Consider the following 26,693-nt stretch of genomic DNA (forward strand, 5'->3'; position numbering starts at 1 on the left):
GGCATGGGTTTATTGTGGGAGGGGAAAGATTTAAAAGGGACCTGAGGGGTATTTTTTTCCTGTAGAGGGTGTTGTGTGTATATAACGAGCTGACAAAGGAGATGGTGGAGGCTGTAAAAATACAACATTGTGACCAGTGATATGGTGCAAGGATCAGGCAGGCATCTGGACAGGTGCAAGTCTCGGAAGGGTTTAGAGTAATAAGGGGCAAATGGGACTAGAATAATTTAGGGTATCTGGTGGGCGCAGACAATTTGGACCGAAGGATCTGTTTCCGTGCTTGACAACTCTATGACTCTATGATCAGTGGTTTCCAATCTTTTCTGTGATGTGGCATACTTCAATGAGACAACCGATTCGATGGCACCCACTATAGTCACCTGAATTGATTGCTCAGAAATGTCACATATACTTGCACTTACTATGGTTATGGTCTTACTGGAGAGGTTTGCAAAATAGTGCACACAAGCTGAAGGAGAATCAAATGCATCCAGCCTCTATTTTACATTTCAAAACGATGGATCAGAACAGAACATAAAAGTAGAGTAAATTGCAAATGTGCTGGTTTAGCGGAAACTTGGGGTCTGCTGGTGTGCACTGAGCCTTTTGATGCAAGGAGTAATTGACGAGGGGGATCCCCCGCAAATCTTGCTCCACGGATGTACGCTTCCTTCGGGCATTAACTTGCTTCATCTTGTTTCAAAAAAAAGAGCACAAAGGGTTTTGATTGGTCACTAATTTTAATTACCCTGAGCTCTCGATTTTGACCTTTGACCCCCTGCATTTAGAATGTTCGTGCAGTTTGGAATTGAAAGGCCGATGCCTCCCTTTTAATTTGACAACTAATTTTTACAACTGTAGTTTAATTTTGATGTAATGTTTTTAAGATGAAACATTGGTTTTCTTTGCTTTTGTATAAAATTTCATGGTACATTTGAACAGTTCTCACAGCGAGCACACAAGTTGGAAAACACTGCTCTACGCTGCCCTAACAACCATCTTACCATCAGAATATCTGAGCCAAATATAACTCAAGACTGATTCTTGTCCAGGTCACTAAATAATTCTTTCTTCTCTGGGTTGAAATTAAATCATGGCTGATACAAGAAAAGTCCATTTTATAATCATTTAGGGAAACGTATCCTGCGACTGGTAAGTTTGGCATTAACTTGTCAGTCTAACTCATGCCACAAAGATGGTAAGTGTGGGAAACGTTGCATTGGTGAGGTAGGGAATGTTTTTCTGAATATACACTCACAAGGAGAAGACTTCTCTTGTGCCCTTCCTGAAAAGATATCCTTATAGGCCTATAAATTCCTCTAGCTTTTCCTGTTAGCCATAGTTACTTCAGCAGGTTTATTTAAAACACAATTGTACAAGTTTAAAGAATCTTGATTAGTTCATATCTGTGGTTAGCCAAATGGAAACATGAGGAAAGCATTTCTTTAACTTGCTAATTATTTAATTATGCTAAATGTCTTGCTAATCTACATCAACAATAAAATGATAGACATATACAAGCCTTTTTATTGAAACACTTATGTTTTAAGAGTATCTACAAAAATTCACTGCCACAATATCCTGAGTATTGATATATTGGTATGGGTGAGTTTTAAGAACCAGGGTGAAGAGTTTTAGATAGCATGGGGGAATACAGATGATCAAGTTTTAACTCCATTGCACACAGCTTTTCATTTTGGCAGGATTCCACTCATAAGTAAGTCTGATTGACAGGCTCGCAGTCAGGCTAAAGGACTACTGAGGGGACCAGAGCTGCAGGATCAGGAAAGGAACCTGTTGCCATATTCGTGGTAATTAGCAGTAGTCTGGGGAGCAGTCTGTTGATTGTCTGATTTTGTCATCCCTGCGGAGGTCCAATCCCCAGCTTGAGAAGGGAGAACGGTGGGGCAGGTAAGTCTTTGCATCAATATACCTTGCCCCATCGAAAGGGTGGGGTGGGGCTACAATCGAGAAAGAAGAAAGAGGAAAATTGGGGAGAAGTACTCCTTCTCCTCTTGCTCACAATCTGCGCTGCAAATGCACTTACCTTCATTGAGCTGTTAAGTTTTCCAAGACCTGGGAAATGGGACTTTAAAACACAGGTTAGATGCAAGTTTCCAGTCTCATTGTAATCTTTATACGGATTATCCATCTCTGGTGAGCAGGTGTGCTGTTCACTCTTTATCACAGCAAATTGATGAATTGGATATGCATTAGGTTTTAGACTTAAAAATGTTTTACATCTAACTTCACACCACCTGGGAGCTAAGATGACTGGAAATGGGAGCATACATTGCAACGTGGACTGTGGTTCAGGAGGGTAATTTTCTCTCCTTAGTCATATTTATCATTAGAGCAGAATCTAAATCTGCTGCACATACCTGATTAAGAGAAATGTAAAATCTCCCTGATCTACATCTCTATGGAGTCCATTAGTGCATGACTAGTGAAGTCCCTGATCACATATCTGATACACCAGTTAAAAAGTGAAGTACCTGCTTTGGGATAATTCAGAGACAAATTAATGATTTGAAATTATGACATGAGATGTTAGCTATGAACTCGCATCAAGTTTATCCTTCTCTGTTATTTTAGTGAGTGATATGTTGAAATGGATTGATAACATATTAAGATAGAGGAGTTCCATTGAAATTGCTGGGTACATGCACATTAATTTTGGAATCTAATATTTGACTTTAAGATGTTTAAATGTGTTCCAATGATTTAGGATATTGGTCCTGTAATTAAGTGGAAACCAGAGATCTAAGAGTCTATTTATACATCACTGTCTGAGATCATGTCCCATGTCTTGCTTACACTGTTTAACTCTTGCCTTGCTGTGTTGTTTTAGATGGAGTTTGGCAATGATACTTGGTTGTGCAGGTTAGAGTGAAAGTTTAGGGGAGAGGTAGATTATCTGCCGTCTACTCAGTAAATCTACAGGTTGAAAGGCTTACCCAAAATGATCTGAGAAATCAAAAAAGAATTCCTGGGCACATTGCAAGTTCAGTTTGATGCCAGTCTAGGCTTTCACTCTGTGGTATGAGTCTATGGTCATTAGGGAGTCTGATTGTATTTAACTTTGGTTAATTGAGTCCTGACTCTGAATTTACAATGCCAATTTTGCATCAGTTCAGTGGTGAAAGAGCTCCAGAGCAATATTAAATGCACCTAAGAAAGCACTGGGCCTATTGCGATGTTCACAGCTTTGAAGCCAACCAGAAACTCATACTGCAATTTTCTAATTACACTGATGATGGGTTTCATCATTTCTCAGTTAAGGAACAAATGATGCTCTGTCTGTTTCATTTGTGGAAGTAGAACACTGGCTCATTATACTCTACTCATGACACCATCAAAGAGTATTCAAACTAAACAGGAATGATAAAACACTAATTTCCTCTTATTTTGTTTCTTGATGAATTCACTAATCAAAGTAATAGATAGAACTGCATGGGTCAATTATATTGCAGAATGTAGACTGAGCTGACACCACACATTCTAAAGGAGTGGTGTGGTATTTCCATTAGCCTCACATTTTTATCCATGTGGTCAAAATTTGCTAATTTAAAACCAATTATTTCTGAAATCTGGGTCACTGTAGTGTTCAGAATGCCTGTCTAATGTGAATTAGACTGAAGCTGCCAAAACTCATTTAACCTGTGGACCATAACACCCTTAGAAAGAACAGCCTTTCAAAAACTTCTGGCTGGACTGAATTATAACAGAAATGAAGTAACAGAACCGTTTTTAACATGGTCCGCCAGCTCGTACCCCTCCCACTATGTGCTACCCTATTAACCAAATTAATTAGCCCCCAAAAAAATTAGCTTTCTACCACATCGCGAAGTACTGGTGTGCTACCACCATTTATTATTCAGTGTATTTTACTCTAGCTGAGAAAGAATATGGTACAACATTACGAAAGAGTTTAACAGTAAGGTCAGTTGCAAGACAGATCCAGCAAATCTAACACTGGGGAATCAATGCTCACAGAGACGGGTTATAGCACTGGTGAAAACATTTGGTTCTATTCCCAATGAAAGTCGGCTTTGGAATTTTAGTTTTGCCTTCTGTGCGCATCTGTTGAAGTGTTCTGTTATTGGTGTTGGTTACTGTCATCTTAACTTAGGGGTTTGGACTTGAAAAACCACCGAGTGCTGAGCTCAAATGTTTACTTAAATGGGAATTTTTACAAGAATAGTGTCTTTATTCAGCATTTGAATTCCTCACAACCTTCTCCAAAAATATTCATTGGCTTGTCCTTGATCTTTATCTAATTACAGTTTCATGGAGTATTTTTTGAGGTAAGGCTACTATATACAGGGTAGTGTAGTACGAACTGGTCTTGGATCTGCTGTTCTTGGAAAGGGTTTGAGGACAGCCATAAAGGATTGCTGGGTGTCCAGGCAAGCTGCTTATAAGGCTCTTTATTCTGGTATTTCTTCCTAGTTGTTGGAAAATGAGTAAAAAAGAGAAACAATCTTTGGTCCCACACATTGCCCATGTCCCATTATGGCAGAAGTGGGTACTGCAGATGCTGGAGATCACAATCAAGATTAGAGTGGTGCTGGAAAAGCACAACAGGTCAGGTAGCAGCCGAGGAGCAGGAAAATCGATGTTTTGGGCAAAAGCCTGATGAAGGGCTTTTGCCTGAAACGTCGAATTTCCTGCTCCTCTGATGCTGCCTGACCTGCTGTGCTTTTCCAGCACCACTCTAAGCTTGACTCATGTCCCATCATGTCAACTCATACACTCCATCAACCCTCTTGTATGCTTCTTGCCAATCTATGCAATTTTATATGCCCGTTGGGCCTCCTATACCCTCAACAATAATCCATGCCCATTAATACACCATGCATGGCCCTTCATAGCTACTATAACAACTTAATACTGACTGAGACCAACACACGAGCCACCACACATCCCCCATAGTCATTTAATGCCCCTTTACCAGCCTATGGGAACTCATGCCAAACTATGACCCATATCCCCAGCCTTTTGTCCTAACACCCTCCATGCCAATTCAAGGTAGTAAGGTCAAGCCAGGGAATGTCAGACTGGTTAGCCTGACATCGGTGGTGGGCAAGTTGTTGGAGGGATTCCTGGAGGACAGGATTTACACGTATTTGGAAAAGCAAGGACTGATTAGGGATAGTCAACATGGCTTTAGGCATGGGAAATTATGTCTCACAAAGAGGATTGATGAGGGCAGAGCTGTGGATGTGATCTATATGGAATTCAGTAAGGCGTTTGACTAGGTTTCCCATGGGAGACTGGTTAGCAAGGTTAGATCTCATGGAATACAGGGAGAACTAGCTACTTGGACACAGAACGGGCTCAAAGATAGAAGACGGAGGGTGGTGGTGGAGGACTGTTTTTCAGATTGGAGGCTTGTGACCAGTGGATTCCCACAAGGGTCGGTGCTGGGCCCACTACTTTTCGTCATTTATATAAATGATTTGGATGTGAAAATAGGAGGTATACTTAGTAAGTTTGCAGATGACACCAAAGTTGGAGGTGTACTGGACAGCAAAGAGGGTTACCTCAGATTACAACAGGATCTGGACCAGATGGGCCAATGGTCTGAGAAGTGGCAGATGGAGTTTAATTCAGATAAATGCGAGTTGCTGCATTTTGGGAAAGCATATCTTAGCAAGACTTATACACTTAATGGTAAGGACCTGGGGAGTGTTACTGAACAAAGAGACCTTGGAGTGCAGGTACATAGCTCCTCGAAAGTGAAGTCGCACGTAGATAGGATAGTGAAGAAGGCATTTGGTATGCTTTCCTTTATTGGTCAGAATATTGAGTACAGGAGTTGGGAGGTCATGTTGCGGCTGTACAGGACATTGGTTAGGCCACTTTTGGAATATTGCGTGCAATTCTGGTCTCTTTCCTATTGGAATTGAACGTTGTGAAACTTGAAAGGGTTCAGAAAAGATTTACAAGGATGTTGCCAGAGTTGGTGGATTTGAGCTATGGGGAGAGGCTGAATAGGCTGGGGCTGTTTTCCCTGGAGCATTGAAGGCTGAGGGGGTGACCTTATAGAGGTTTACAAAGTCATGAGGGGCATGAATAGGGTAAATAGACAAAGTCCAGAACTAGAGGGCATAGGTTTAGGGTGAGAGGGGAATGATACAAAAGAGACCTAAGGGGCAACGTTTTCGCGCAGAGGGTGATGTGTGTATGGAATGAGCTTCCAGAGGAAGTGGTGGAGGCTGGTACAATTGCAACATTTAAAAGGCATCTGGATGGTTTTATGAATAGGAAGGGTTTAGTGGGATATAGGCCAAGTGCTGGCAAATGGGACTAGACTAGGTTGGGATATCTGGTCGGTTGGACTGTAGGGTCTGTTTCCATGTTGTACATCTCTACAACTCTATGACTATGACACACAGCACTCACTGTGAGCAGATCTCAGGAGACTTGCTGACATGAAAACAAACATTTAAATATCTATTATAGACAAACTGAAAATGGTGGGTATTAAGTGGGGACTTCACCAATCCGTGCAGCTATATTTTGGCTAAGGAATGAAGCCCTTCAGACTGGACAAAAATTGAGGCCAATGGGTTGAATGTCCTTCTGTGCTTGTGATTCTCTGGTAATGTCTCCTTTTTAATAATTGTGAAATGCCTTGAACAATATCAGCTTCACCAACTTTGGCCCACTTCCCTTCTTGACCAAAGTTGTCAGTTTCACTGAGATAGGTCATAAGGTGGGAAATGAACATATGACATTTTGTGGGTTTGTTTGCAAATTTGAATTTAGGTCGACAGTTGAGAATTTGTTTTACCTTAAATCCAATTCAGACTGCAGTGACTTAGAAGTGCTAAATGATGGTTTCCATGACGACAAATGATTAAACATTTGAAGCTGAGGAAGACATTGGGCCATGGGAAGAATGCAGAGCAGTGGTATTAGATGTTGATTGCCCTAGTAAAGAGTTGATATGGACATAATCATCAATGCTGTAGTAGTCTATAGTTCTGAATTAATTTTGAAATGTTAAATTCTTCTCCCCAATATATTAACAATAAACTTTAAAACTTATCCTAATTTCTTTCTTTGCAAAAATAGGAATTTCATGCAAAAATCAATTGTAGAATATGATTTGATATATCACAGCCCCCTAAAGACCACCAAAAATGAACTCTTTGAAAGCATCCTATAAATCATTAACAAAGATTTAATGATATAAAATAAACATTTAACATATTGCATTTTACTGAATTAGTTTATTTTACATATACCTAATATATGTTGGAAAGATTGCTACTACAGAGGATCTGTCCACTTCCAATCATTGTTTTGTCTTCATAAATCTATATGCTGTTACTTAATTTATTGTGGTATGAATTGAAGTTTTCGCATTATTTATACAACAAACCTGCAAGCTATTTTTTCTTTAAGAATAAAAAATAAACGACATTTTGTTGAAATGAGAAATGCAACAACAGATTTCCAGTTCTGATTCTGATCACGCTTTCTTATAATAAAGTATAATACTCAAGGCCAACAAACACTGAATTTTTGGTTTAGAAGCTTTGGGTCCAAGGTGATGCTCAAATGTTCATTGAAGGTTGAAAATATTGCCATCTGACATTAAACACATGACGTTCCCCCAACTTAAGGCACATTAAAGTCTGAGCATGGCCAATGGATTTATCTGATACTGTCCTGTATTGTTTCTTTATTGTCCACTAAGCCCACCATGTGGCTCTTTCCATCTGCATTCCTGATATCGGAGTCAGGAGTCACGCAATCTATATCATCTGGTTCTTGACTCTGTGGTGAAATGGGTTGTCCACCTTTCACACGTTTCCATTTCATCCTTCGGTTCTGGAACCAAACCTTTACCTACAGAATAAAGAGTCAGAAATTACAGCTCATGTTCCTCCTGGCTTTGCTCTCCCTGCCTACAAGTGACAACTCATCAATTCCACATCAAGTTCCCCGGATCAAAAGACTGGCCAACCAATGAGATAGTTACTCCATAGATGAGCAGGTTTACAAGCTGCTCAAGTTTGTAGAGGCAATTTGGTATAATAAGACATAATGTAAGAAAGTAGAGATTGAGCGAGCATTCATGATCCCAGATTTTCTTATTTTAAATTGTTTTCAAGTTCATTTCCTTAAACTTCCCCTCTTGAGGTTTTTGAGTTTTCACCGGGCTACAGAATTGCAGGTGCTGATCATGCTGTGTTAGGTGCTCTGCTGTGAGAGACACGGTAATGAGTGTCAATCTTCTGTTCAACTAAAAGAGGCATCACAACCAAACCTGATCAGTCAATTAAAATATACACATACTCACTGCCAGTGGATGTGTGAATAGACAATGATCAAACATTGAGACACTGGATGATTTCTCTCCATCTACAATCCAGGAGTTCAATTAACAAGTGAGACCCTTAACTCGAGATTCTCCTGGCATTTGCTATTCTCCTGAGCCTCGTCAAGGTCATCACCTATAGACAAGGAACACTGATGTGACCTCTGGTGGGTGCTGCAGAACAGCTTTTCAACTCCCTTTCTTCTGTGGTCTTGTCTGTGTCCAGGAGGATCTGGAGGACATGTTAGCCTCTGTTGTAGAGGGTTTCTGTCACCAGTGTGTGATACAGGGGATGGAGTACTTAGGAGACACCAATAGTTTATTTTGGGTTTCTTTTAATGCCTTAGTCCTTCACTTGCCTTATCCCTCTGTAACTGGAGGGTGGTATGCATTTGCTTGGCAAAGCTAGTCCAACTGTACTTGGAAAATATTCTTAATGAATATCTTTCTGTGCCATTCTAAATATTTTCAGACCACTTGCTTGTAAAAACAGCAAGGCAAGGGGTTGCTATGCTTGTAAGCATTACATCATGCTCAGGATTGTGGTGACAAGAATACACACCATATTCCAATTTAATGGCAGATCAACAGGATATTTCATATGTTACTTCATAGTTTCAAGACTAACACATTGTATTCCTCCATTCCCGAATATAGACTCTCTGGTGTGTCAACCTTCTTTATCTATCTGCACCAAACGGATAAACCCCATCAAACTACACCTTCAAATCAATTAGGAATTTAAAGGTTAAATCTTACCTAAGTTAATTAAATAAGGACTAAATACCATTGGAACAACAAATGCCACAACCAACAGCTTCAGGGCCCGTACACAGTGATTAATCTGTAAATTGCACAATACCACATTTATAGAACTAAATTCCTAGTCCATGAATAATCGGTTTTCCACAAAACTGTACTCATTTACCAGAAGTGCAAGAAAATCTTATGGAAGCATTGCCATTGAAACTTCCAATGGCTAGCCTGCTGAGGGGAATGTTAGAGCAATGAGGAGATAAATTAATTCTTTTAAAAGTTTGTCATACTTGCAAACAATAATGCCAGCTGCCAAGTACATATGATTCTGCAAACCCACAGCAAATCAAGATGGGGAAAAAAATAGGCTCAAATAACAGGAACTCGCACCTACAGGAATAAATAGAGCCAGTATAAACTGGAAATTGTTCTAACTTTCCAGTTTTAATTCACTCACTAGAACTATGGATTTCAGAACAAATGCATTTGAATATTTTTGCCAACAGATCTAACTGCTGCTAAATTGGAGACTGTAACTTAGATTTACATTTCCAGTTTCTTCAAGGATGTTTCCTGTCTTCAGTTTAATTTCTCTGTTTTTTCCAAAGAAGGACTCTTGTCCAATTGAACAGAAACCTTCTTCTTCTGTAATGTTCCCAATGATTGTCATTGACTTACAACCTCCGCAGGAGAACACTTCACATAAATGATCAGATTTACGAAGGATACTCGAATGTCACTTTCGAATGGATTCTGAGTGAATGCTGCCATTAAAGAGACAGAAATCCTGATTTCCCTGATAGTTGTATGTGATGTGACAAAAACATTGCCTGGTAGAAAAATATTCTTTCCCTGTGATTTTTCTACTAAAAGGCTAATTTCTTAATTTCCCTTCATCAAAATAGTTGCAGTATCCCTTTAAGTCTACCTTGCAATCGGAACAGCATCTGCCTCCACAACAGAAACACTTGAACCTCAAAATCCAGGTCTTTTTCCTTCTTTAATTCTGTAACTCAGCCACAGAGAGCTGTTCCCATTCAAGAGATTTAATAGCATTTAAAATAAAAGAGCAATTGCTCTTAAAATGGGCAGAAGGTTATGGCCTGTTTTAGGGGGAATCAATTGTAACCAGATGCCAAGCAAATGAGGCACGGCAGGTTCTGTGTTGTTTTAGCACTTTTGCTGCTCTGTGTTGTTTGGGGTGGCTGAACGTTTGGATGCAAATGTTCCTCACAAACGGCGTTACTCAATAAAAAAAAACAAGTGTCTTAGTCATTTCAGTTTCTCAAACCAAAATAGTCTTGCATTTACTTTGGCATTGTGTGTGCATTTTTTTTGGTATTGCTGGTGTTCTGGAAAGTACTTTTTTTGTATTTTCATAGACGCACGTCCCTTGCTGCCCAGCACTGCTTTCTGATGGGATCCTTTTTTAATGCCTCTGTCTGAGTTATAATCACTCACTCAGCAGTGTGTTGGAGCAGCAAAGATTAACTTCGAACTTCCACATTTATACTGTCTGCTGGCTCTCCACAGAGAATGAATAGGCAGCTGGGTGAAGGACAGCACTTAGGGAGGGATGATGGGGGTCAGGGTAGTTTGGTGGAGGGGTGGTGTATAACAGGTGCCTATAGTACTGTAAGCTAGCAACAGTAAAGAACTCCTGGAGGACAGATGGAGAGAAAAGGCATAATTACACTCTTTCATAAATGCCTCATCATAAATTTTCTGGTGAGGGGAGGGATTTCTTCCAGCATGACAAACATACTTACATTCCCTCTCCTGATCAATTCCTTGCTTTTGCACAAATGGAGGACATCCTTTTTTAACTCTGCATTTTCTCGACCAAGCAGTTGCCTTCAGTCTACTCCCAATTTCTGCACTTCTCAGGTTATACGGAGGAAAACCCTGGTGCTGTTCCAAGGAATGCGATTTTGCACTTTAAAAATTTCCATTGCAAGTCCTCAATATGAAGGCCAAAAATAATAGCACTTGGCAAACCGCACGATTACTGGGTCAGACTCCCACATTGCTTGTGGTTCCCATACCCATCATGTCTTTACGATAGTGCTGCGGGTAATTCAGTCTGCTGAACATTACCCTTTCAGCTTTAGGATTGGCAGTGAAATGAAAAACCAATCTCCCTTTGCTCTTGACTGCAAGGATCCTGTAAGAAATGAATCCAGGCAGTCTCCATCAAAAGACAGAAGTAATTGGTGTGCAGTATGGGATGCATAATTCAGCACTAATTGGCAGTCTTACTCAGACAGGCTCCTCCAGGGTGGCTAGTGTGAAGTAAGTCACATGGGCACAGTGTTTCTGAACGTCCAAGCCCTGACACGAGCCCTGACATTGCTCATCTTTACTAGCACACACTGTTCCAGTTATTATGTGAACAATGCCCTGGTCCATGACATATACAGATTCCAATGCCAGGCAATATCATTGTCAGGGAATGTCAGATGCCAGCTTGTGCTCCTCATTCTACAGCTGACAAAGTGCCGGTTGCCAAGGCCATCTGAGAGAAATGGAAACTTGAGGCTCACTGCTTCCTCAGAAGGCCAAGAAAGTGGTGCCTGAATCTCAAGTGCATTACAGAAACAGAAGTGCAGTGATTTCAGCACCAATATGCGGAATAAGGTACAGGGTGGGAGAGTCAGAAAAGGTGGTGAAAGATGCAGTTAAAACAAAGTAAAACACAAAAATGACATGAGGGGCAAATTTTTTACACGGGTGGGTTCATGTGTGGAGTGAACTTCCTGAGGAAATTGTGGATCTGGGCAAAATTACAACGTTTAAAAGACATTTGGGTAAGCACATGAATAGGAAAGGTTTGGAGGGATATGGGCCAGGAGCAGGCAGGCGGGACTATTTACTTTGGGAATATGTTTGGCATAGACTGGTTGGATTTAAGGGTCTGTTTCCATGTTGCATAACATTATGACATGAAAATGAAACAGATGCAAGCATATTGGAAGCAATAGAACATTTACCTGTCTTTCTGTGAGGTCCAGATTAACTGCTATCTCATATCGCCTCAGTCTGGTCAGGTAATTGTGATGGGCAAATTCGGCCTCTAGTTCTCGAATCTGTTCCTTAGTGAAGGCTGTCCTTTCTTTTCTGGCCTTGTTGTTAGACTCTGACTTGTAATTTGAATCTTGAGTTTCTGTAAGAGTTTACAACATCATTTCATTATAAACAGTATCCATCTGGCAGCATCCACACGGCATGTAGAGAATAATCGGTATTTGCTTGGCTCAGGAGTTTGTGAACATTGGTTTCATATCAACACATCAGGTCTTAGCATATTCCATTATAACACCAGTAGTGTGACTCACTGTCAAGAGACGTCATAGTTTTCAGTGTTAAAATCATGTCCTCGAGACCTGCACCAGTAGCTAAGGATTCCTTGACACAATTCAAAGTAAGGCAGGGAATTCTCATGGTACCTTGGCCAATCTTCCTCCCTCATGTCCAATACTGATGCCCAGTTCTTGTGTCATTGAGCAATGATGTCCATACTGAGGCTATATAAGTGTGTTGATCACCGGTCACTCACTGGATCAGTTCATTACAAAGTGGAATAGGTGTTTGAATTATTGAACTATTAAGTTTTGACTTGCTTTGATTAAAAAGCCAGCTTAGAAAAGACAGTCTGAATGGCCACTGGCCTTGTCACACAATGGTAGTGTCCTTACCTCTGATCCAAAAGGCCCAAGGTTCAAGACACATCAGTCCTGAAGATGCATCACGGCATGTCTGAACAGGTTGATTAAAATAACTAAATCAAATGAGCACCTCCTCTGTGGTCCTGGTGATTTTACTCAATTTCAGCTATTCACAGTTCATGCGCAGACAGTAACAAAATGACAGTGGTGGAAAAGTTCTGACTGTCCTGCAAACCGAATCAGCATTGCTATTCAAAACAAAAATAGCCTGCATTTATAACCATAGGATATCCCCAAACAAATCTCGGGTAACTTGCTACTGCTTTGAAATGTTTCATTTGAGGAAAATTCCAAGTTGTTTTCTTACAAAAACTTTGAAATAATTTTACTTTCTCTACCAGCTTCAAAATCGCAACTGATTTATTAATTCCAGAGGAGTTCATTTTTTAAAAAATCATTTGTCGGCTGTGGAGAATTCTGGCAAAATCAGCATTCCGTGTCCATTTCTGATTACCATTGGGAAGGGACTTGGGAATATCTTTTTCAATCCATTCACAGCTATTTCAGAGGACAGCTATATTAGAAGGCAACTATATTTTTGTCGGTCTGGAGCCTGGAGGGCAAAGGTGACAGATATCCATCCGAAAAAAAAGTTATGGATTTTTACATTAATTCAGTACGGCCAATACTCCTAACTTTTCATTTTAGATTTAATTAATTGGATTTAAATTTTCCAGCAGCTGTCATAGGATTTGAACTTATGATACAGGCATTTGGATGATGAATTCAGGAATATAACTACTAACCCAGTCATATCCTCAGTTCCTGCAGCTATAAGGATGCCACTGGTCTCGACTTCTAATTTTTACTAATTTTCTCCATTCTGAATTCAGGTCAGATACAGACCCATGGGCATGGGTCTTTATTTGAGGAATTCACTTTGATGGTTGTTTAATTGTTTACTGTTGTCCTCATCTCAGGTCTACATGTATTCATCTTCCAGCAAGTTCACCAAAAGATGTTCATAAATAGGAATGAATGATTTTTCCTTTCCTCGTTCAAGCCTGTTAATGTCAATTCATTGCACCTTGCCACCCGCTGCCTCACACTAGATCAAGCTCCATAATAGAATCGAACTGAAGAGTCGAAAGTGTGGCTTTGGAAAAGCACAGCAGGCCAGGCAGCATCTGAGGAGCATGAGAATTCGTGATGCAGGGCTTATGCACAAAATGTCGATTCTCCTGGTCCTCGGATGCTGCCTGGCCTGCTGTGCTTTTTCAGTGCTACACTCTCGATTCTGATGTCCAGCACCTGCAGTCCTCACTTTCTCCTAATCAAACTGTAGAGTCAAACCGGGGATTGGAGAGTGATTGGGCTTTAGCCTTGGCAGAAAGGTAGCACTCCCAACACTGATCCAGAGGTTTGTGGGTTCAACTGCAACACTAGAGCATGAATTCAACATGAGCACAAATTCAAACTCACACTCCAGTCCTGAGGGAGTGTTACACTACTGCTGTTCAAGTGAGACATCTAAACAAGCCCTGCCTTTTCAGATGGGCATACAGGATAACATCATCTGAAGAATAACAGGAGTGTTAACCCTAGTATCCTGGCTAATGCTTATTTTTCAAAGAGTACCACTGACATAGATTATTGCATTGCAGTCTAAGGGGCATTGCCCTAAACAAATTAGCTGCTGCTTTAATTTGGAGAGATAATTTAGTTTATTAATAAATGTTTTCTTCCCCCAAGTTCAAGTCTTTCTTCTCAGGTAAAATTTTTCCATGGAACATCGACAGAAATCTTGTCATTTTGTAATAAGTAAGTTTGGTTCTCAATATCTAAACCCCTGAAGCTGTGCATCTTGTAAGGTATAACTTTGGTGTAGCAAATATGAGCCAAACAATGACAAAAACAAAATGTACTACAATGCTGTGGTTTTTGTGGATGAATCGCAATAATTAGGAATGCTATATGTGGCTAGAAGGTGTCAAAACATAGAGATGCAATGTCAAATGTAGTGAGGAAATAATCTGAGATCATTGTGATAACCTCAACTATGACAAAATTCCAAATGCCATCTACTTTTTACAAGGATCAAGCCACTTCCTCCAACAATCCTCGTTAGAATCCACAGAGACAGTTACAATTCCCAGCACAAATTCAATTTGAACTTAAAGATGTTGGATGGTTTCATTACACCAAACCACTAATTGGCCAAGTTGCTGACACACTGAAGGGGAAATGCACCTTAAAATGCTGTATGAGATTTCACTGCAGGATCTACAAAATCTCTCTGCGTGTCAGAGGAGCCTTGATTACAACAGAACTATTTTGCTAGATGCAGCGCTGAGAAAGCCAGGCTTGAAATGGAAATGGAACATGGAAACTGCACAGAGTCATCTTTTTGTTGTTGTGCACTTCAAAGGTGCACTGCTCAAAACATTACTGGCTGAAGGGAGGGAAGTAGGCCAGACGCCTGTCCTCTCAGCTACAGATGGTTCGCGGATCAGGAATACTGATGGAACCAGGAAATAGCCTTGGGGGAAGAAAACATTTATTAATAAACTAACTCAAAATTTTAAAAAGGATTCTGACAACTTAAATTTCCTTGTAAAACAGCATTGCTACAGAAAACTATAAAAGTTTATCTTGGTAGGGACACAGATTTTAAAGCAGGGAAATGTTAGTTATTACATCAGTGCTATCATATTCAGAATATTGTTTTTATTTTCTCCTAGGCTGAACTTTTCAAGTCAACCTTCACTTTATGAAGTATACACAGCACTCTCTCATTAGCTTTACTTCCCCTTTTATATTGTTTAAGTTGTTATATAGGTAATTGGGATGATTTAAATATGTTCAGTATTTAAATACAACGTAAATATAAGTTATGCTTGAAAACAGATACCTAAGAAAAGACTGTATGGACTACCAGATCTGTTCCTACCACATACTAAATAAAAAGGATTCTGTGCCACTAGTTATGTTTTGCTTGTCTGGAAATTAGTTATTGCATAAACATGTCAAATTCTTTGTTATGGTTTTAATTTTTATGTTCAGCAAAGTCAGAAATATCACCACTTTCAACACGGATCTTTTTCCATTAGACATCAGTGCTAATCATCTTCCAATGAGACAAAGCATGACCAGAAAGCATTGTGAGAGCACCTCCAGTACAGGGATTGCAGCAAGTTTATAATCTTCACAGGATACTCAGAGATAGCAATAAGTGCCACTTTGGTTTTGTTGCTCACGTCCCAAATCAAGTAAGTATACAGTACCACTACTCTACCCCAATTTTATTCAACTAGGCAAAAGTGAGGACTGCAGATGCTGGAAATCAGATTCTAGATTAGAGTGGTGCTGGAAAAGCACCGCAGGTCAGGCAGCATCCGAGGAGCAGGAAAATCAACGTTTCAGGCTTTTGCCCAAAATGTCAATTTTCCTGCTCCTCAGATGCTGCCTGACCTGCTGTGCTTTTCCAGCACCACTCTAATCTAGACCCAACTTTATTCAAGGCTAACAATCTACCTCAACTCCCATGCTAACCTGAAATTACCATCCTCTTGTGCCAATGTTATAAACATTTCCACACTAGACAACCTGCTGTCTCTCTGAATGGCATTTCCAATTATTAAGCATGGTATTTGATATTTATAAGCAACTGGCTTGAGTCTACCAAAATCCATCTCAATGTAGACATATTCTGCAAGATGCAGATGCTTCTTTCATACTATTAGGATCAGAACCCAAGTCCTAAGGGGAACAGTCAAACGAATGACCCACTGTGTTATTTGATTTTCTATCTGTTGTTCCATATAAAACATGGCTCATATATGTGCTAATGCTTCTTCTAACATAGCCAAGAGTTGAAAGTTGTCTTATATTTGCTCAATCATAACAAAGGACACAGTAATTTATAAGAATGGAAGGAGAAGTGCTTTCTTTCATCTGCATTACCACTTCAACTTGTTTTCAGATCTCAGTCAGACACTCACACAGTATGTTTCTGAAAACACAATGTTTTCCCAATTGGCATCAATTAATTGTGACATGAAAAATAAGTAAGTGTACAGTAAAACTTTGTAATGTAGCAAATGTACATCTGTCCTGATGACTAACATGGAATTTTCAAAGCAGGAAATTCTTGGCTACTCCAGGCTTGTCAATAAACTCCTCAACATATCAGCACAGGCTCAGTAATAATGTCACTTTGTGACATTTTTACCTACGATGTGATTAGAAGTTAATGCATTAAAGGTAGCCCAGTTCTGCCAAATACTACTCACTGGAAGTGATTGTCATTTGTTTTGATTGAAACGTGCGTTTAAGATAGATACAAATGCTGTTTCTGGTATAAATATTTAAATAGCTTGCAATTTGCCTTACATCTGTTGATAAAAAAAATTATTACATAAATGTTGTTCCACTTTACTTAAATTTCCTAATAGCTTATTTTCTTACTGCAGTACCAATATCGAATATTTATAATCTAGAAGGGGGTCATTTGGGCCTTCATGTTATTGCTAGCTGAAAAAGATCATAGAGCTGAATCTCGCTTCCGAACTCTGTCTGCAACAACCCGCCAAGGCTTCCTTGGCAGCACCTTCCAAACTCTTGACCTCTATCACGTAAATGAACATGGGCAGTAATGGCACCAGCACTTATAGGTTCTCCTCCAAGCCATTACAACTTGAAAATATATCACAATTCCTGCACTGCCTCTGGATCAAAATCCTGGAACTGCCTGCCTAATATCGTTGTGGCTGCACTTAGACCACACGGACTCCAATTATTGAAGAAGGTGTCTCATCACTACATTCTCAAGAGCAATTGACGATTGGCAATAAATACTGACCTTGCCAACAATGACCAGACCCCAGGAACAAATAAAAAACAAAGTTTTTTACTTAATTGCAATTCAGCGCTCGGGATAACTTTTAACAACGCAAATTTTCTAACCGTTAAGTTTGTTATTCGAATTTTAAGAACATTTTGTTAACAGCGTTAAAAATAACTTCCCAGCAAAAACTGTAAAAATGAAATGCCACTGCCTCGAGATTGGGTGTAGGAGTTGTTCAGTACAAAGTGTTTTCATCACTGGAACAGAGGTTGGAATTTAGCCGATACCTGAAACGATGGAAGACCAGCCTGTATGATTACTTGCATTCAAATGATTTGAACAGGTGGACTCCCAAAGGTATAACTACAGTCTTCAGTACTAATTAACATGAAACTATCATTACTGCCAGGAGGTTATACAATAGATGACTCATTTTGGAACTGGAGAAATTTACACTGATACAGTTGGGATTTCTCTCTCGTATAGAAATTACAGAAACAGGCTGTTTGGCGCAAAATGTTGATGTTTAATCTGCATAGCAGCTTATTCTGTGACCATATTCCTTCATTTCTTCAACCATCTTCTTAGCCTACTTAACCGTCTATGTGATCTTTTCGACCGGTAACCTAACCCATGTTTACAGAACATAGAACATAGAAGAATACAGCGCAGTACAGGCCCTTCGGCCCTCGATGTTGCGCCGATCCAAGCCCACCTAACCTACACTAGCCCACTATCCTCCATATGCCTATCCAATGCCCACTTAAATGCCCATAATGAGGGAGAGTCCACCACTACTACTGGCAGGGCATTCCATGAACTTACGACTCGCTGAGTAAAGAACCTACCCCTAACATCTGTCCTATACCTACCCCCCGTTAATTTAAAGCTATGCCCCCTTGTAACAGCTGACTCCATACGTGGAAAACTATTCTCACTGTCGACCCTATCTAAACCCCTAATCATCTTGTACACCTCTATCAAGTCACCCCTAAACCTTCTTTTCTCCAATGAAAACAACCCCAAGTGCCTCAGCCTTTCCTCATACGATCTTTCTACCATACCAGGCAACATCCTGGTAAACCTCCTCTGCACCCGTTCCAGTGCCTCCACATCCTTCCTATAGTATGGCGACCAAAACTGCACACAATACTCCAGATGCGGCCGCACCAGAGTCTTATACAACTGCAACATGACCTCAGTACTCTGGAACTCAATTCCTCTACCAATAAAAGCCAGTACGCCATATGCCTTCTTCACCGCACTATTTACCTGGGTGGCAACTTTCAAAGATCTGTGTACATGGACACCAAGATCCCTCTGCTCATCCACACTACCAAGTATCTGACCATTAGCCCAGTACCCCATCTTTTTATTACTCTTACCAAAGTGAATCACCTCACACTTAGTTACATTGAACTCCATTTGCCACCTTTCTGCCCAGTTCTGCAGCTTATCTATATCCCGCTGTAACCTGCCACATCCTTCCTCACTGTCTACAACTCCTCCGACTTTCGTATCATCCGCAAACTTGCTCACATGGACTTCAATCATTATCTCAGGGAGTGCATCCCAGTCTTCCAACTTTCCTTGTGAAAGATATCCTGTCTCAATCTTAAGTGTAAGCTTACACTTTAATATACACTCCTCAAGAACTGGAAACAATCTGCTTAATCCCTTCATATTAAACATCTCTACCAAATCATCTTAATTGACCCTTCTGTTCAAAACAAAAGCTATCCCAAATTTTAAGACTTTCGCTGCCTTTGTCTGTCCAATTATGAATCTGTGCTCTGTTCTTTTGATCACCTCAATGGGTGGAATCCTGTGAAGGTGATGGGGTTCGCAGCCTCTTCTTGGGAAGGTCCTCCCATTTGGGCATTTGACAGACTTATCCCTCGGATCAAGAAGCCTAGGGGTGTGGTTACGGGGAAGGTGACGGTCTCACTTCGGAGAACTACCAGCCCCAGTGGCTAGCCGCGATCATAAACCAGTAGCTCTAATGAATGCCAGTGGCATCACTGAGGCAATGGCTATTACTAACACTGCATCATCTAAATCCCAGGATCACTGCCTGGGTTCTAGTCCCGAGGTGAGTGATACTGGACTGATGGTCGCCGGGTGGGGACAAGGGTGAAGGGGTGGCTGCCAGCTGGCCAGCCCTAACTGATGCTGGGTCCTTTGAAATGATACAAAATGGAGTCCTTGCCAGGAAGTCCCACACAACCTAACAAGCGTTTCTTTTTGTGCTCCCTGCCTGCCCTATGCCTGTCACTGGAATAATATCAATAATAGCAGGAAGAGGCCCCGAAGTGGAGGTTAATGCCTCAGATAAGGGATACAATTCACAGAGGCAGGAGGTTGTCTACAGGTATTGCTGCCACGGACTTTATCAGAATGCAGACAAATGGGTGATAGGGGTCCCCATCTACTACCCTGTCTTTCTGATTAAAAGCCCCCCTACCCTTGCTCCCACAACTACTAAACCCATCACAATGGAGGTAAAAAGATCTGGTTAACATCTTCCCTATACTGCAGAACCCAGAACTGCACTCAGTATTACAAAGTTGTTCCTATGAAGTGTTAAGAAACATTGGTTTCATTTAGCAAATGTTAGCAAAAGGAACAACACAAATGTGAAGTAGAACGAAATACATCTTATACTTGGCCCAGTTGTGAACTGAGGAAAAAAAAATCTCAGAATTGGAGCAAAGCAGCTTGACTCAATGCTATGGCTTTATGAAATTGGTTATTTGTATGGGCCCTAATTATTGCTTGGTCTTATTAGTAAATGTCAGTCTGCTTGTGTAATTCTATTTGAGTTGGGAGTACTCAGTGTGGCTCAAGAAGGTAGCTCACTGCTACTTTCTCAAGGGCAACTATGACTGGGCAATAAATGCTGGCACAGCCAACGATAGCAACATTCCATGAATGACAGTAAGTGCAGATGGAAAGTGGGGAAACGTTCCAATTCCCAGCCCTGAAGTTTCTCACCTTAATGAAAAAAAATCATGTTTTTTTGAAAAAAAAATTAAGGAAACAGGGAAAACAAAGTGTTGATGTATTGAAGGACCTGCAGTAACAATAGCACTTCCCCTGTTCAATCAGCAACATCTCCATTGATTTTGGCACAAAGGCTTTTTGAGCTGTGTTCAGACAGGAAAGACTCGAATGAATTGATCCATAAATAAAATGTGATTGTGATTTATTATAACCTTCCCTGTTGGATCATTGTGTTATTATCATAACAAATGCAATAAAAAGGACATCATTAAAATGCTATACTGTTATCCTCCTGGAATAAATGAAAAATGTTACATTCAGTGATAGCTTCACACATTAGTCATTTTCCCAGTAAATCTAGTACTAATGACAAGTTTAAAAATAAGACTGCCTGTAAAGTACAGGCTTGATGTTAATTAGCAGAGATGCCAAGGTGTAACATAAAGGTATAAAGGTTTTATTCTGAAGTGAAATTATGATTTTAAATTAACTTGTAATTAAGAATGTTCAAATGCTGGGTCTCTTGATCCTTGTGAAATGTGGAATGTGCAAAATTTCAACATGTGCCTAGTCAGGATTATTGACTGTGAAGCTATATGGACTACAAATATTTTACCTTGCAAAAACTGTACATTTAAACTCAGGCACTTCATTTTAGTCCCATCATAATGAAAATGCAATATGACAGTCACGGAGTTTACCATTAATTTTCTCCAAATATAGTTTGCCGGTTTTTGTCTTCATAATTGTGCCGTTTACATAATTATATGATTGAATTAGTTATTTATATAATTATGCGAATTACACTGATACAGAGATTATCCTTCACTTTTGATAATGTTGATTGAAATTGTGTACCAAAGGCAGACTACAAATACTTCTGTAGAAACCTGAACAGCGCAGCAATCAGAAAAAAATATAAGCTGTGTAACATTTCACTTTGACAGCACAGTGCATAACACATGGAAGGATGATTAACTTTGAAATATATAAAACAAGGGCATTACAAGTTTTCGAAACCTCCATTGTAACCCAAAATTCAGAAAAAAAATCTGGTATAAAGTTCAATCTATTTTGTTCAGATTTTTTAAAATAATAAAACCCCTTTATTGATAAGCAGATCACACTGCCCCAAGATTAACCAGATGCATGTTATCCAGTCAGTGGGTATAATTAATGTCGTAAACTTTGAATTCAGTTCAAGACATTTATAGCAAAACACTAAAATTAGAGTACACTTTGTTGGCATAATATACTCTTTATAATATAACTTGTTTCATTATTTTTTAGTTCTTACTTCTAATGACACTGGTTACTATTGTGTATAACCACAATAGGTTTTAAAGTCCAGTAAAATATCTTATGATGTATAAATGCAAAATACATAAATAGTAATTAGGAACAACCAAATTTAGGAGGTGACCCACTAATAGAATGAAAAAAAATCAAGGCATCAATGGGATAATGTTAACTAATAAGCACCCAATTTGTTCGAAGGGCCATTTATTCAAAGGGATCTCTCTCTTAGGCGATGCGCACTCCAAAATTCTTCATTTAACGACATAGGTAAAGCTCCTTCCTGTGACTGAGCAATTAAAACAGTAAAATCCATTTCTGCTTTTCATTTTTATGTTACTTTCTTTATGCTGGTCACATATGATGGAGAAAACTGTCAGAGCAAAAATCTTGGTAAGGACGGTAAGTGTTAACTAACTTGTAAATGTGTTTGTGAAGTTTTCATTTAATCTCAGGTGAAAAGGTACAGCAGTTCTTTTTAAACAAGATTATGATCTTTTGATGGAACTATTAGTAAGGTGAAATGATATTGCATTAAATCACTTTTTGTTAATTAGCATAAAGTATCACAATGAAAAGAAGCAAAATTTTATTTATGATGAACGATATAATCAGTTTATGAATGATAAGATCTGACAGCATGGATTTACACTGGAGTAATTGTAATAGAGTAATTGTAGTAGCTTTAGTAATAATTACAGTCAGCCAAAACCAAAAAATCTGAAAAGAGAAAATAAAGCAAAATGAAATCAATAAAAGCAGCAAACAAATGACAAGATGGTTGAATAAAATCAGGGAAGGAATAAGACAGTCAGGGAGAAAAATAGAGCCAAATTTAAAATAAAGTCAAAAAACTAAGAAGACAGGTGGCAGAAATTAACATTCATAGAATCACAAACAAACCACTTCTTAGATCAACCAAGTTTTTCTAAAGTATCCCAACTTGAAAAGAAATCAATCTGAGTGATACATACAAAAATGAATATGTATTTTACAAACTGAAGGCTTGCAGCGCTACTCAACCACCAAAACTGAATTGACTACAATGAAAATACTTTATTCAAGCATAGTTCCTACTTAGAATTGAAATAGAATATATCAACTAAAACAACTGTACCACCTGTAGGGATATCTAGGGCACTTGCATCATCTTCACTACTCAAAACAAAACTTGCAAACTTTTAGAAAATTATCCTAAAATTCAAAATAGTCAAGCTTGGGTATTATCAATTTTGCAAAACAAAATTACAAAAATGTTAAAGTTAGTAACCAAAAGCATTGATACCAAGTTGTCGAAAAGTGAACACAAATCAAATTATAATAATAAATTATTTTCGTATGTTGCTTAAATCATTTAAATTTTCTGAAAATAAAATGATTTTGAACCATTTAGATTTTGGAAAAGCTTCCCTCCTTCAAATCAGAAAATTCCCTGAGTCTTTTTTAATGTCAGCATTTTAAGTGATATTTATTTAGATTTTCCTCACATGATGTTTATATTGCAAGATTCATAGACACTGCATTTGCAATATCTTCAGCTCTACTGTGTCACCAACCTTTTAGTACTTATCATTTAAGCCATAATTATACCGCTACCTAATGTAGCCCACCAAATCTCACAATGTAATTTCATGGCATTTAACAGTTGCAAGTGGTCGACTCAGATGCATTTTGTTCATATGGTTTTTCATTAAATTAGCATCTCCCTGATTTACTATTTAATATCTGTAAAGTGTTTTATTTTGAAAGTAACATCAAAATTGTAGAAACCATTACTTCAACAGTTGCCTTTCTGTACTTTCAAATGACATTGGATTTACTTTCTTCAAAAAAAGTTATTTTGTGTTTACATGTTATATCACACACCTGCTTACATAAAAGGTGAAGGTTAATACTAACTTTCAAGCATGTTCGAAGTTAGAATATTCACTGGGATGCATGAGTGCCCTACCATGTTCATTCTGTTCTCAATTTTAGGCTGTAACACATTAGCACCAGGTACTCTTTAAAACACAAATTAAGCTTTGATAATGCAAAACATATGCAGATTGCATGAAAGAAATTTTGGAATATTCTCTGTACTAACGTGGGTTATGTTCTTAAAACAGCACAAATATTGTTATAAGTAATTTAATTTAGATTGAGGATAACTCTAAACCTATCAAATGGCGAAACATAGGAGTCCGTTACATGGTTGAAGCGTAATCATTGAGTTTGAGTGTCAAAAAATGAGCAACAAAGTTTCAATGGTTTAACCGAACTGAACTGATATTGGAATTGAATAGTTGTTTTCTCTATAGTTATTCATTTGAATATATTTTATAGACGTTTGCCGTTTGGGAGAAGATTTTAAGGTGCTTCATAAGTATCCGAAACAGGTTCTGAGAATGCTGCAAAACTAAATTTTCTCCACCTTACGGATAGGAAAGTTGAGGTGCCACTCTCATCCTTTACGCAGAATTGGTCTTAAAATCAAATAATTTTAATGAATGGGATTTGACAATACACGGCACGTATATTCAGCTTTGATGTGAGGATACTGGCAACCTCCTGATCCTCTGTTTTTTCACAATTCCCTGTTGTGTCCGTCATTAGGGGGACCAGTGGGTCCCCTTCTCAGCAATATGCTTGTCTTTGTTATTGAGAACTCTGGATGCAACAGTGATTCGTTACATTCATACGAACTCGAATGGATTAAATGGGTCAGTCAGGTCAATGTACCTGCAGTGGACCGAGTACTAGTTATTTACGGCTCCAACTGGGGATTTGGGGAATAGCTTTTCAATACTAATTCTACTGGTGAACGAAATGGTAATTTAGAATGAGTAGTAGAAATTGCACTGAAATTAATTTTCCGAATATTTCTGTAAACAGTTAAAAATATAACAAAAAAAGCTAAAACTTTTTTCTCTTCATCTTGTTATAGATGTAACTTTTTTGCAGCAAAATAACTTTTTTTGGCAGGTGCGGAAGACCAACAAGTTTATCATTCCTAAGCTGCATCGCTGACAATGTGACTATTCAGTCTCGAAACTTTCAATGGTTTTGGGGAAAGAATTCGATTTGAGATTTACCATTTCGTTTCAATTTTGGGTGGAAAAAGTGGATTCGAGATTTGTCATTTTATTTTTGGCTTGTTGCGGGCTTGAGAAATCTTTGAATTAATGAGAATTTGATGCATGCGATGTTTTGTTAATAAAAAAGAGACAAACTTTTGCAGAGTCCCCTTGTAGGTTGCAACACATTTGTATTTATTTTGGAAAGCATGTTGCTGGAGTTTTTCTCTTTATGACAGAGTTGATATTTAATTTCATGTTTTATTGTAAATAACAATGTGTCTCTCACCTAAGACGTCGCGTTTCCTTTTGGTTATTTTCTTGTCGATGTCGGATGCCGCGATGCCCCGCGGGCTACTGTAATCCCCAGCGCTGAGGCAGCCGGCCGCCTGCGAGCCCCCACCGGTTTCGAAATTGGCGGAGCTGGCGGACAGGCAGGAGGTTTGTCTCTCCCTGGCCGCCGTCGGGGTGGGAGGGGGCGGGGCCGGCGGCGGCGGGAGGTGCCACTCGGAGCGGGGGAACCGGGGCGGGTGGTGGTCCACGTAAACCCGGTCGTCGGCGGGGAAGCCGTGCGCCGCTGACACCAGGCACGGCGACGTGAATTCCGAGTAGGCGGTGAAATCGGCGGCGTCCGACTTCTTGTAGAAGGAGAAAGGCGACGGGTAATGGTGCAGGCCGGGCACGCCGGCCCCGGAATGTGGATTTCTCATACAGCCCCAGACGGCGGCCCCGGAATGCGAATTGCGCATGCAGCTGCCTGTGCTCTGATCCATGTAGAAGCTGGAAGATGCTCTGTGCACCAGAAAGTGCTTTAAACCCTACAGTTCTGCAAAAGAGAAAAAAAATGCAACGACCTTAGCCACTTCAAGTCTTCAATTGGAAATTTGCAATGATCACACGCTTTTTTTTTGAAAAAAAACTTTTTTATGGGCCAAAAAAATAAATTGCTCACATGCCTGCACTCTATGAGGCTGACTCCCTCTGAGTGCTTTGGTGGGAAAAGTGACAAGTTTATAGTGTGTAATGTGAGAGGGGCGGGGTTGAGCACCACATGTTGGATTACTCCAACCAAGGAAAACATTGCTGCGATTAATCACGAGCATTACTGTATGCGCAGAAATTTTATATGCACAAGTTAATGGGTTTTTCAGACCAAGGACATCACAGACGTTTGAAAGCCAGACAGCATTGTCCCTCCCCAGGTTGCTTTTTTGTGGGAGAAAAAGAAACACGTTTAACACGATTTATAAAATATCTCAGGTAAAGCCTTTGCCTGTCGAACAGTCCAGGGTAACCACAACGTTGAAGCATTATTTTTTGTATTCACGTATCGCCACAGAATGGGTTGAAACTGAAAGCAAAGTGGGGGTAACAATCGTGATGTTAAACTGCTCAACAATACTCCTTTGGACTAAAGTGGGCCGAATGACCAACTCCTGCTCCTAAGTTTTATGGTCTAAAGGTTCAGATGATGCCACTGACTGTATTGGGACATATTTGTTCTGTGGGTTTACAAAGGTCATGCAAACTGGAGAAATTTACAATGCAGTAAATGAACAAACATTTTTTGTGTGTTCTGGCTTGCACCATTTTAATTAAAATAATGTCAAGATCAACAAGATACATTTATATAGTGTCCTTAACATTGTAAAGTGTTTCACAGGGACATAATCGCACAGCAGTTGATGCTGAGACAGAGAAGGACCATGAAGACTGATCACCAAAGTCTTGATGGA

The 26,693-nt window shown here is 39.5% G+C and overlaps 1 protein-coding gene across 1 annotated transcript; it reads right to left on the reverse strand.

Annotated features, from left to right (window-relative positions):
• Nucleotides 1–7,221: 7,221 nt before the first annotated feature.
• meox1 (mesenchyme homeobox 1) lies at nt 7,222–25,868 on the reverse strand. Its single transcript, XM_043675036.2, has 3 exons — nt 25,247–25,868; nt 12,082–12,254; nt 7,222–7,863 (listed from the first exon to the last, which is right to left on the reverse strand). The coding sequence occupies exons 1-3, from the start codon at nt 25,728–25,730 to the stop codon at nt 7,669–7,671; spliced, it is 852 nt and encodes a 283-aa protein (XP_043530971.1). The 5' UTR covers nt 25,731–25,868; the 3' UTR covers nt 7,222–7,668.
• Between the last annotated feature and the right edge of the window lie 825 nt (nt 25,869–26,693).

The sequence above is a fragment of the Chiloscyllium plagiosum genome, unplaced genomic scaffold (assembly GCF_037043375.1).
Source record: "Chiloscyllium plagiosum isolate Xiang-an unplaced genomic scaffold, Cpla_swu_hap1 HiC_scaffold_32, whole genome shotgun sequence".
Lineage (NCBI taxonomy): Eukaryota > Metazoa > Chordata > Chondrichthyes > Orectolobiformes > Hemiscylliidae > Chiloscyllium > Chiloscyllium plagiosum.